We start from the raw sequence: 13,670 nt of genomic DNA, 5'->3' as shown, positions 1-13,670 counted from the left end.
CTGCCACTCACTGTTTCTGTCACTCAGTGTTTCTGCCACTCACTGTTTCTGTCACTCAGTGTTTCTGCCACTCAGTGTTTCTGCCCCTCAGTGTTTCTGCTCCTCAGTGTTTCTGCCCCTCAGTGTTTCTGCCTCTCAGTGTTTCTGTCACCCAGTGTTTCTGCCCCTCAGTGTTTCTGCTCCTCAGTGTTTCTGCCCCTCAGTGTTTCTGCCCCTCAGTGTTTCTGCCCCTCAGTGTTTCTGCCCCTCAGTGTTTCTGCCACTCAGTGTTTCTGCCCCTCAGTGTTTCTTTCACTCAGTGTTTCTGTCCCTCAGTGTGTGACCGCAGTCACTCCGGCCGACAGTGACGTCAACCAAATACACTCAATATGCTAAAATACATTCAGAACACCATAATAAAAAGACACTATTAATAATGAGACCTTTTATATATACAGTAGTGTCCAGCCCTGGAAAATTACCACTCTTCACTCTTCATGCAAATATTATTAAGAATGTGTTAAAGATTATCACTATTTTGAGGTTTAAACACCGATCTCCCCCGGGACGTCATGTTGCAGGGACGGATTAGACTTGTAAAGGCCCTGGGGCCAGTTATCTCCAAAGGCCCCCCCCCCCCCCCCCTATTTTTTAATAAATCTTTATTTAATAAATTTAATGTGGCTGCCAAATCTCACGCATTGTGTTGACATTCTCCGTTTTTTCACGCAATGTAAAATCCCGACGCAAAGAGGCCACTGACACCGATCGACAAGACAAGGCAGCTTACTTTCGATATCAAAGTCTCAGCTTTCAAATTATGTCAAGTTTATTACGAAATTTAAACAATAAATACCGTTTTGGCGCTCTTTAAAGTGAAGTGACAGATTGCAGTAGCTCCTCGGTTCAAGCGGCACGTGAACTGATCTAAAGCTCTTCTTTAGTTAATAGTAATAAATAAACTCGAATGAACTATGTTGTATATGTATACAGTGTACTATGTATATACAGTAGCCTACAACTTGCTGAAATGTACCATGTCTCATGTAATCACTCAGTCAGTGCTTCAACCACGGAAATTAGTCAATAAAACAACTAGAGAAACAGTATACGTAATGTAACATTTACCTCAGAAAAGTCCTTTAATGATATAATGAATATATCACTCAATGAATAATATCATTATATCATTATATAATGAAATAATGAAATAACGAAATAACGATATATGATATAATGATATAATGAAATAACAGCATAGCTAGAAAAAATAACTAGGCCTATAGAGAGGAGTATTTTGCTAAATATATCTACTATAGGCTATTACATATTAGAATTGGACTGTCATTAAAAATATGATAACGCTATTATTATAAAAACCGCATTATATTTGAGTTGTTAATTTTACCCTTCAATAATAATACCAACTCCCTGTATGTTTACAGCATTAGTGAGAGATTTTTCCTTGAGAAAAATTAACATGTAGGCTAGCTATATACGGTACATGATATTTACCATATTTTATGTAAACATTGTTACATGTTATTACTAAACTTAATGAAATTCTGTTTGGTCACCAAATGTTTTGAGAATCACAATATACTTGAGATGGATTTTTTTTTTTTTTTTTTTTGCAACCCCCAGTATTTTAAACTCCTTTCTAATGATTTTAGGCTGCCTGCTGAACATGGATATGAGCTTTTATATTTCTGAACTCTCAAAGTTCAGATTAATGCATTTAACTTTAAAATTGCCCCCGGATCTAGAAGAACTGAGGTCCACCCCTCTAAAATGCTGTGGATCGTTTTGACGTCTCTAGTCTAGTGATGATAGGTATTACAATCTGATTGGACCGATCGTTTCGAGTGCTGGATACTAAGATTTGGGTTTGATCAGTAAAAAAAAGAAAATCTGTAATTTCCAATATACACTCTGCTTAATTTCCTTTTTTATTTGAAGGTGCATCTTTTACAGTCGTTCAAACAACATGTAACAGTTGTGTAACAAATGTTTTTCCAATACCTTTCACACAAAAAAAAAGCTAAAAAATTGGTTCTAATAAATATATTTTTATATTTTATATTTATAGGGACAGTAGTTCTATAAGAGGTTTTGGGGCCTTCATATTCACATAGGGCCCCACAGTAAGTTCCAGGGGACCGTCATAGTCCAAGAGCCTTGTTTAAGAGGCCCTGTGTAGGCTATTGGACACATTTATTACAGTATTAATAAACATTTGTTTTCATTGTTATTGGGTCTTCTGAACCAAACGGGATTGTGGGGCCTTAAACCCCAGGCCCCCCCCCCCCCCCGGGCTTCTGGTAGTCAAGGGCCCCTGGGCACTGGCCCCATAGGCCCGGTCAGTAATCCATCCCTGTGTGTGTGTGTAAGAAGCTGCTGTTGATTGTGTTTCAGGGTGCGAGTGATAAGAGGCCGTTCATCAGGACCAGCAGGCCAGCGGTGGGTTTAGTGGAGCGAACGCCTCAACCACTCGACTCGTGGGTCTGATCCGGCTCACGGTCTGATCCGGTCTGATCCGGCTCACGGTAAACCCAGTGGCGGTTCTAGACCATTTCAACTGGGGGGGCCAAGCTGGGGCCAGTTGTGGTGTTAGAGGGGCCAGTTGCATTTAGACCTTATTGTTGTCATATCATTTTCTGCACTGCACTGCAGGCATTAACAGGCAAAATACCATGTTTATAATCATTCAACAATGTATTTGCATTTCCATTATATTTTTACATTTGCATTACATATTCAGTATTAGTCACAGTAACTGTAATAGACATGATGTCCTTCTTTCTCTTCATTTTGGTGAGAACTATAGAGCAAAAGCAATGGGGACCAAGAAGCGTATTAATTCATTTACTGAAAATAACTGACTTGCTAGGTAACTACTAACCGTTTACAGGGCTCCTGCACACTTTTTAAAGTCAAATTTAAGGCTTTTTAAAACCTGAAGAAATCAAAATTCATACCGTACATTAGGGGTGTGCAATATTGACAAAAATATATCTCAATATTTTCAATGTTTTTTTGATGATTAGATGATATTTTACTGATTGTGTTTTTGTGCTGGTGCCATGGCTGGTTTAGGCCTGTTGTTGACAGCAGACTCACAAAGATATTCATATTTTTTAATATTCTATGCAGTGGTCAGTTAACAGCAGGGACCGAAATTCATTTTTTAATTAATTTTTAATTAATTTAATTTGCCACCTTAAATCGATTTCCAGGGGCATTTTCACCTATATATGGACATTCTTTCTAAACTTATTTAGAGTTATGAATCACCTTTTATGTCAAATACTAACATACAAATTATACAGTAATTATACGTATTTATACAATAATACTTAATTATACAATAATTATACCGTACCACTGTTACAAGTCAAATTAATTCATTCAATCAAAATCCATCTTTGCAGTGCAGAGGTGACACAGAAGCGGCATTAATATATTTACACTCCATTCACAATTGCATAAATAAAGCTATGAGATTTTTTTTAAATCAATATTTCAAACATGAAATTATTTCTAATTTTAACGTTTTAATTAAAGGGTACTTTAAATATGAAACTAAAACCGCCAGTAGGCGGCGGCAAGTCACTGTCTTAATAAGCGAGTAGAAGGATTCATTCATTCAACCGATTCGTTCATACGGCTGATTCATTCGGGAAAGCAGCAAGTGATTCCTTCAAAACGCGGATTTCAGTCAAGAAATCATCGCTGTCTGTTGCATTGAGACTCTGCTACGGTTTCATTTTGAAATTCTAGTCGGCGAAATAAAGGGAAAACAAACAATATTGACAATATTGTGTCTAAAAAGTAACTCCCAATGTTAACTTATTGTTAATTTAACTGTTGTATAAGATCAATATCACAGTTGCAATTGTGCACGGGAAAACGGCACTCTTGCTGATGTGATATTCTAATATAAGAACATAATATGATATAAATATAAGACATAAACTAATTTTGGGACATAGCCTACCTATGAACCGCACACAGCAGTGAAAGGACGAGAGACAAATGCGATGTCAGCTCACAGTGCCTCGTATACAGTTAAAACAGTGATTACAATATCATAATAGACAATACACATCGCACACCAGATACGCACATAAAGAATGAACTTGCAACTGAACTGATATTTACCAGCTTTCTCCTTCTCTCCTCTCTCGCGAGCAGAAGACAGACGTTATTCTGCCGCGATTCCCGCGAATGTGATGCGAATTGTCACGTGAACAAGCAAATCCACAAAGATAGAATAATAAAAAAATAATATGCATACAACGATAACAACGATAGCAAAAAAAACAGTTTTGTAAAAATTATTTCACACTCCACATTTAGGGGGGCCACAAGGGGGGCCAAGCTTGTTGTCACAGGGGCACGGGCCCCCCTGGCCCCACGGACCCCATATAAACACCCAGTTTATCTCTAGTGTCTAGGAGTGTAACGATTCCCTCAATGTCACGATTCGATACATATCACGATACTGAACTCACTATACGATATTATTGCAATACTCCAAGTGATTAAAGGTTAACAAAAACGAACTGCTGATTAAAATGCTAAATTTGATATTACATTGGCTGTGGAAATTAATATGCTTGGACTTGGTGCTGGTAAAATATTGTAAAATATTCATGATTCTGAAGCTCAAATGCACTCTTTCACTGACTAGATATATTTAAAATAATGCCGGCCACTTTTTACTGGCATTATCAGGACCCACAAATATTCCCCCATTGCATTATTATACATTATATTCAACATTATATATTTCAGTTTAATGTAATACTGACACTAAAACTCACACATTTAAAAAAAAAATCTCACAGTAATTTTAAATTTGGGTGAATTATAAACAATACATATTGTCAGTATCCACGATACATATTGTTGCATTTTTGTTTTGCGATATGTTGTTACCCCCCTAAAAATTGCTGTTATAAATGAACAAGTCGAGTTTGATGTAATATTGACATTCACTCTGTGTTTTCACAGGTTGCAGATCCACTTTCAGACCCGCGTTTATACTGACGTTCAGCACAATTCATCACAGAATCAAACAAGAGAAATAGAAATACGACAGCAACACAACATCCAGATGCTGAAGATCCGATCCGTCTGAACGGGGAATTTGACTCTTTGCTGCTTTGGCAATCTTCACTGTTAAACTCAAGAATCATGATGTGACGAGTCACTCATAGATATGATTATACACCATATTATGATCTTGTGTTGTTTCTATTGCTTTTTTTGTTGTTGTTGTTGACAAGTCTCTAAATTGTATAATAGTGTTCCATATATTTCTGATCATCCACACAGACGATTTCAGTTCTGTATCTAAAGTTTTATGCACAAAAAGAAATGATAACTTGATATGATTATATTAATACTCTACAGGCAAAACCGAAATTGTACTTATTATAGTCTAGATCAGAGAATATATCAGAGATTTTAACGCATTCATACTAAATTTGTTTCATAACATCAGTGATTTAATGGCTTGAAAAATAAAAATCAACGAGTTCTTAATAAATCTGTTACGTCATGCATCTAACAGAAAATAAAATGCAATAAAAATAAAACAAAACTTGCTTTGTGGCACATTTCGTGGCGCGAGATGAACGAGTCGCTCATCATCAGTGGAATGTTTTGAGCGATTCAAAAGAAAAGATTCGATTCAAAAGATTCGCGTTTTTTGAAATCGCATTCGCATCGGTTACAGAATCACTGAAGCTTCAGATGCTGATCGGCAGAAATGAGTGAAAATCATCGATTACAGACTGAGGAGAGCAAGATAAACTCCACAGGTGAGCCACAGTCGATATGCGTTAATATGCAAATATATTTTAATTAATGTTCTTTATATTATTTACTTTATATGATCTTTGAGCAAGTCTTTTGAAATGCCCGTTCAAAACTGTTTTCGTATTTTTGCTTAATTATTATAGCATATTGTTTTATTACAGTAAATCGGTTGTAACTCAGCAAAACGAGAAATGATAAAGATTTTGTAATTTTTTTAAACATGTTGGAAGAGATTTTTCAGTATTATTATCATTATAAATTAAATCATACAATTTAAACAAAGTTCTTGAAATAAAATACATGGTAACTAAAATAACATAAAATTTAATTGAAAACGTATATTAGTTTGAGTTAATTTGCCAAGGCATCATTTCAAATCTACTCAAATTCACTACTAAAATGATTAAAACCTAAAACTGAAAAAATTAAACAAAAAAAACATGCCATAACAAAATTACTAAAACTTAACAAATTTGTTAACAAAGTCTCATTTGTTAACATTAGCTAATGTATTAACTAACAATGAACAATACATGTGTTGCAGTATTTATTAATCTTTGTTAATGTTAATTAATAAAATACAGCTGTTCATTGTTCATGTTAGTTCACAGTGTATTAACTAATGTTAACAGACACAACATTTGATTTTAATAATGTATTAGTAAATGCTGAAATTGATATTAACTAAGATTAATAAATGCTGTATTGTTCATTCTTAGCTTCATGCTCATGTCATCTAATAAAACCATTGTAAAGTTACCCAAAATTTCAAATGAAAACATAAAACTCATTCAAAATATATATTTAACTATAAGTTTACACTTTATTTCGATAACTATGTCACCTAACTCTCATTAGAGTATTAGTTGACAGGTTACATTGTGGTGCGATAAAAACACCAAAGAAAGCATTATAATCAGTGCTGCTGTCTACACCGTAGAGTAAGTTGACGTAGTTACTTGTAGAATGTTATAAATTAAAGTTACTTATAGTCTGTAGAATTTCTGTTGAAGGAGCATCAAAATAAAATATTAGCAGATATTAAGCAGACAGTCTACTAATACAATAATGACTACTAGTTGATGTAGTTATTTATTCCCAGACAGCAACATAATGTTGGATGGGGGCCGGATCTGGGCCGACACCATGTTAGAATGTCTTAAGTGGACTACAAATAAATAATAGTATATCAATAATACTGTTACACTGACTGTTCTAAAATTGCACATGTCATTAGAGTTTATGGGGGTGGTATAATTCCCTTTTCACAAGATGTAAAATAAAATAAAATAAAACTCTGATGTGTGTATGCAAAGTTTTAGCTGAAAATACCCCAAAATTGTCACTTTTTGAGGGTGAGCAAAAAAGCGCCGTTTTTGTGAGTTTCCCTTTAAATGCAAATGAGCTGCTGCTCCCGGCACAGGGGGCGGAGCTTGTGTGTGTGTGTGTGTGTGTGATTACCTCAAGCAGACACAACTGTGTCCCAAATGACGCACTATGCACTTATAAACTATGTACTTATGCACTATGTACTCAACCGCGTAGTGTATGAACTTTATACTTTTATTTTGTCTTTCAACATCGGAGTCTGGTAGCCCCTCCCCTTTCGCTACGTAATAAAAGCGGTGACAGTCGAGTGCATGAAGTGTCCAACGTTCCACACTTCATTTTTTTCGGTTAAATTAGTTCATCATCCGGGTACTTAAAGTGCACTTTTTCTTGCATTTTCTTGCAGAATTTTCAGTGTAAACGCACTACTCGCACTATTCATTCTACTAAATGGCTTAGAAATGTGCACAAGTACGCGATTTGGAACACACCTACACTGAAAATTTTAAAAACTTTTAGCCTTTTATGTTCAAACCGGAGTCAGACAAAGATGGAGAGACTCAAGAAGAAGTGACGAAATGTAGAAGCAACAGGACATTTCTGATGGTTAGTTGATGGATTTATGCAGCTTATGTGGAGTTAACTAGTCATTGATTAGCATATTCTGTCATGATAATCTATAAATCGTGTTCCCGGGGCGGGGTTTATGTAAATTTTAGGGTTTGTGATGTCACTAACCCGGGAGGAATGTTGTGTAGTTCCTACCAGCCGTTTGTTGTCGTCCTTAAAAAGCAATTTCTGTAAAAGCAAATATCTCCCTTTGCTCTGAACTTTGAGCGTCGTAACTTTGCAGATGTTGTTTATGCTCAAACAGCAACATTACACACTAACTAAAGTTAGAAAAGTGAAATCATAATCAACCCCCCCTTTAAGAATTGTTTATTTTCTGTCCAGATATGTTGTCCGATGCTGCTGAAGGTCCATCCAAGTCCAGAATCTCCTCTGTTGTTCTTTCGCCCGCTTACAGAGCCATGAAACGGCTGGAATCAACACAACAGCAGCGGATAAATGCAGCCAAACACAAGCTGAAACCAGAGCAAGAGTGTGTTGGTCAGAGAGAAGCTCCACGAGGCCAACGGCAAAACAAGAGCATCGTCGCAGCTCACCCGGCCATTTACCTGAACACACACTCACACAAACTCCTCAGGAGAGCAATACGGATCTGGAAGATGCCATTTCCCATGTTGAACTGCACCGGGTCTTCGAAACCGAAGCCTAGAAACTTCCAAGAGCGGCTGAAGCAAGTGCAGATGCTCAGGAATCGCTCTGGAGACTCGGACGCTCGGACTCGCTCCGTCAGAGATCTTCGGTTGGGTTCGGGAACACACTTCAGGAGCTCCGAGCCCGGCAGACGAGCGGCCCACAACACGAGCCGCGGGACCAGGGAGAGGGAGGTCAGTCACATGATCCATTAGAGGATCTTTACTGGCTCCCGGAAAGTGTTGGTTCACTTCGAAATGAGTGAATGTCTTTCATTGGACCACGTTTTTTTAAGGGGCCCCTGAGGGGACATGGTGATGGAAAAATGTATATATTTGAATGATTTGCGTTTTCCAGAAAGGCTTTGCTTATGCTCATTTGCATTCACTCGCAGAACTTTAGAGTTCACATGAAACACATTTGCGTTCGCTCGCAGAACTTTTGTGGAAGTTATTTTGCAAAACATTTCTGTTGTTTTGGAAAAAATTTACATTTTTGTGTCCCCCAAGAAACTTTTGCGTTCGCTTGCAAAACTTTAGCGTTTACTGGAAAAACATTTGCGTTCGCTTGCAAAAAAAAAAATTGTGTTCACTGGCAAAACAAAACGTTTGAGTTCGCTTACAAAACAAAATATTTGAGTTTGCTTGCAAAACTTTTGAGTTCACATTAAAAACATTTGTGTTTGCTTGCAAAAAAAACCCCATTTGTGTTCACTGGGAAAACAAAACATTTGAGTTCGCTTACAAAACAAAACATTTGAGTTCGCTTGCAAAACAAAATATTTGAGTTCGCTTACAAAACAAAATATTTGAGTTCGCTTACAAAACAAAATATTTGAGTTCGCTTACAAAACAAAATATTTGAGTTCGCTTGCAAAACAAAATATTTGAGTTCGCTTGCAAAACAAAATATTTGAGTTCGCTTACAAAACAAAATATTTGAGTTCGCTTGCAAAACAAAATATTTGAGTTCGCTTGCAAAACTTTTGACTTCACTTTAAAAACATTAGAATTTGCTAGCAAAACAAAATATTTGCATTCGCTTGCAAAACAAAACATTTGCGTTGCTTGCAAAACAAAACATTTGCGTTCGCTTGCAAAACAAAACATTTGCGTTCGCTTGCAAAACAAAACATTTGCATTTGCTTGCAAAACAAAACATTTGCATTCGCTTGCAAAACAAAACATTTGCGTTCACTTGGAAAACAAAACATTTGCATTCGCTTGCAAAAAAAAAAATTGTGTTCACTGGCAAAACAAAACGTTTGAGTTCGCTTGCAAAACAAAATATTTGAGTTCGCTTACAAAACAAAATATTTGAGTTCGCTTGCAAAACTTTTGAGTTCACATTAAAAACATTTGCGTTCGCTTGCAAAAAAAAAACATTTGTGTTCACTGGGAAAAAAACATTTGAGTTTGCTTGCAAAACAAAATATTTGAGTTCGCTTGCAAAACAAAACATTTGCATTCGCTTGGAAAACAAAACATTTGCATTCGCTTGCAAAACAAAACATTTGCATTCGCTTGCAAAACAAAACATTTGTGTTCGGTTGCAAAACAAAACATTTGCATTCGCTTGCAAAACAAAACATTTGTGTTCGGTTGCAAAACTTATGCTAAAGGATTGAAAAATAATTTTTCGTCCCATCTCGTAATTTTTTTTTACCATCACTGTCGCTTTAGGGGCTCCGTGGAGTTTCTGAATATTTGTACATTAGAGTGTCGAACTTCTTTTAGAGTCAGTTTTTTCCTCATCAGAATCTGTCTACATCAATGTTCATGGATCTGTCAGTCTGCATGATTAACCATTTCATTTCAGGGTCAGTCGTCACCGGCAGGATCCTGTTGGGTCAAAGGTCAGTCTTCAATATTATTTGAATGTATTTATTATCCAGCAAGTGTGCACAAACTCAAAAAGAATCTGAAAAGTTTCCAGGAGCTCTGGGTCCTTACATACAAACATACCTATATACACAAGAGAATAAAAATACAATTAAATATTAAGTAAAAACAATGAGTATTAAGCATCTAGATGAAATAAGCAGAAGACTTACGTATATTGTATATACAACTGTATAAATATAAATAAGAGGGCCTACATTGTAAATATCAAACTATTTATTGTCTAACACCCAAGTGGCCTAAACATCATATCATTTTATAATTCATATTCAATGTCTTCTGAGTTTCTGATATGTAGTTATCGCACTTTGGAATTAAAAAATAAAATTTAGTGTTACTTCCCAGAGATCAACATAGTGTCGCCCAGATCCGGCCCACATCCTGTACACATGGATTCCACACGGCCCAGATGCGGCCCGGATCTGGGCCGACACTATGTTGCTGTCTGGGTTATGAAAGACAAAATTGACTGAATATGTATTAAGATGAGCTGATTTTACTTACTCATCAGCTTTCTCACACACGTGAATATCTCCACACAGGCTCCTGTGAGTATCAGGATGATGGGAGAGATCATCCAGTGATCCGGGCGCCGGAGAGGAGAACGAGCCGCCGCTTGTGGCGCCGGAAACTGGACAGCAGCAGCTCAGAAACCAGCCCGATAGACCAGAGACCCGACACACACACCAGAAAACACACACGGGTCTCTTTCTACTTACCTGATGACTCCAAGACTTACAACTCTAATTTAAGCAAAGAAGCTTCTGCATCTGAACAGAAGAATGTTGACAAAAAAGATTCATCTGATCTCAAACTGGCCGTCCAAACCAGTGAAAAACTGATTCCTCAATCGTCCCTTAAGATTATTACAACTAAGATGGAGGAACAGAACTCGAGTCTACAGTCTGTCTCTGAAGCATCTTTAGTTCCACAGCTGAAGATCTTTAAACACCGTGAGGACATTAAACAGCAGAGCGATTCACTCCAGATCAAGATGCCTTCACACACACAGTCTCACACACACACTCCCAGAACACAGTCCTGTGTGAAATGGAAGAGCGTTCTGCTTCAGAGATTTTCTGTTAGCTTTGAGAATCAGTGCCCGACCTGACGAGAGATCACGTGGAGAACGCTTCTATAGGTACTATTGACTCTTTCAAGTCCAATTGTTCCTTATTATGTTCATGATATTGTATTTCAATTATGACTTAAAAGTTGTAATTATAATCAAAATTATAACTTAAGTTGTAATTGTGACGTAAAAAGTTGAAATTACTTAAAAAGTCATGATTATGATGAGATAAATATTTAAAAATTATGAAAAAAGTCAAAATGATGATATAAAAAGTTGAATTTAGGACATTAAAAGTCAATTATCAGATCAAAAGTCTAAATTATTAAAAACATGGAAATGATTATGAGAGTTAGAATTATGACTTAAGTTGTAATTGTGACAAAAAGTCGAGATTATTACTATAATTAAGACATAAAAAATTGAAATTACTTAAAATGTCATGATTATGATGAGATAAATATTTGAAATTATGAAAAAAATTCATAATTAAGACATAAAAAGTCAAAATTACTTAAAATTCATGATTAGGATGAGATAAATATTTGAAATTATGAAATAAAAAAGTCAAAATTATGATATAAAAAGTTGAATTTAGGACATTAAAAAGTCAATTATGAGATCAAAAGTCTAAATTATGAAAAACATTGAAATGATTATGACCAACTTAAGTTGTAATTATGACATGAAAAATCGATCTTACGTCTTAAAATGTATAATGACATAATAGTCAAAATTATGGCATGAAAAGTCAAAATTATGACCTAAAAGGACAAATCTTTTACTTAAACTTAATAATTATGATATAAAAAGTCAAAATTGACATGAAAACTTAAAATTATGACTTAAAATGTATACTTATGACAAAAATAAAACATTATGACATAAAAGGCCAAAATTATGACTTAAACTTTATAATTGACATAAAAAGTTGCAATTTACTTCAAAGTTGTAATTATGACAAGTCTAAATTAAGTTAAAATTATGACATGGAGAGTTGAAATTAAAACTTTATGAAATAAAAATGTATAGTTATATCATGTAAATTCAAAATTATGTTTTAATTATAGTTTTTTGATTTTTGAAATTGACAAAATTCTAAATAATGACATAAAAGTTATAATTCTGGTGTAAAAAGTCAGAATTATGACATAGTAAAACTTGAATCTTTTTAAAAAGGATTTTTATTTGCATAATTATGACTTTGTATGTCATAAGTTTGATTTGTTATACCAAAATTTCGACTTACATAATTTGTTTGCATAGTGAAAAAAACCTACTGTATACCAAAATGTATTTAAAATATATTTATTTCATACTAAGTATACTACAAATCCATTGACATATTTACTGACATATCACTTGAGACCTACTGATATAAATATTATAATTAGAGCACTTATTTATTGCACAATGTACATTTCTTGATATTAAGCCTAAAATGTGTTTTAATATCACTCTCAGTAAAGATAGTATGATCTATGTATGATATCAGACTTTATATATGCCTATTTATATCGAAAGTGAATCTTAAGTATTCTTTAGCACAATCAAATAAAGTTTATCTTCAGCGCTATTTCTGGATAAAGTGCATTAAGTACAAAATTAGCTCTTCAAATTTAGCAGACTTTAAGTATATCAGTTTAGTATACCAAACGTAATGTATTTATATTAAGCACATAAATATGTAAATGTATTTGTAGTATACTTAGCATAAAATAAATGTATTTCACATACATATGGTATATTTGGTAAAATGGGCTTCCATTGTAATGACTGCATTACAGCAGTAAACGAGTAAACGCAGATGTTGATGTGTTTCAGTTTCTTCCACAGAAGAGGAGAACATCAGGAGCTGAACGTCGGACATCACACACACTGTGACCGGATGTTTTATTGGCATCGAGTCTGTGTGGATAAATGTGAATATGTAATGTGATGAACGACCACATGATGGCAGAGAGAGCAAACAATAAATATGAGCATCATTTCATTTCTTCTGCCAGCTTTACGTAAATATCACACATATCTCATCAAAGTAATGATTTGAATGAAAACACTTTATATATATTAAACACATGTAGGCCTGATGTGATTATTGATTAATCGTCTGATCATGGTTATTTGATTTAATTGCAATAGTTTGAGATAACTGCAATAATTAGGCACTTTAAATTTCAATCACATTTTGCCAAAGAACATATGTTAAAAAACGTATGCATTATATTATATTATATTATATTATATTATATTATATTATATTATATTATATTATATTTGTTATGAATTGGCAGACTCAGTAG

General features: G+C 34.9%; 1 protein-coding gene and 1 long non-coding RNA gene across 2 annotated transcripts in view; both read left to right on the top strand.

The window, feature by feature from the left end:
• Positions 1-5,587, top strand: part of arvcfa (ARVCF delta catenin family member a) — a 131,208-nt gene extending 125,621 nt beyond the window's left edge. Inside the window, exons 26-27 of the mRNA XM_077243832.1 lie at positions 2,395-2,498; positions 4,996-5,587. Of these exons, the coding sequence (XP_077099947.1) occupies positions 2,395-2,487 (93 nt within the window). The 3' untranslated portion in view covers positions 2,488-2,498; positions 4,996-5,587. The remainder of the gene's footprint in view (positions 1-2,394; positions 2,499-4,995) is intronic.
• Positions 5,588-10,135: 4,548 nt separating this feature from the next.
• LOC143749616 (uncharacterized) lies at positions 10,136-13,344 on the top strand. Its single transcript, XR_013207054.1, has 3 exons — positions 10,136-10,249; positions 10,838-11,436; positions 13,204-13,344. It is a non-coding gene; the product is annotated as an uncharacterized LOC143749616 (long non-coding RNA).
• The last annotated feature ends 326 nt before the right edge of the window (positions 13,345-13,670 follow it).

This window comes from Siphateles boraxobius, unplaced genomic scaffold, assembly GCF_051911475.1.
Source record: "Siphateles boraxobius isolate OS27281-9 unplaced genomic scaffold, OSU_SipBor_1 25, whole genome shotgun sequence".
NCBI classification, from domain to species: domain Eukaryota; kingdom Metazoa; phylum Chordata; class Actinopteri; order Cypriniformes; family Leuciscidae; genus Siphateles; species Siphateles boraxobius.
This window is presented reverse-complemented; position numbering and strand designations above follow the sequence as displayed.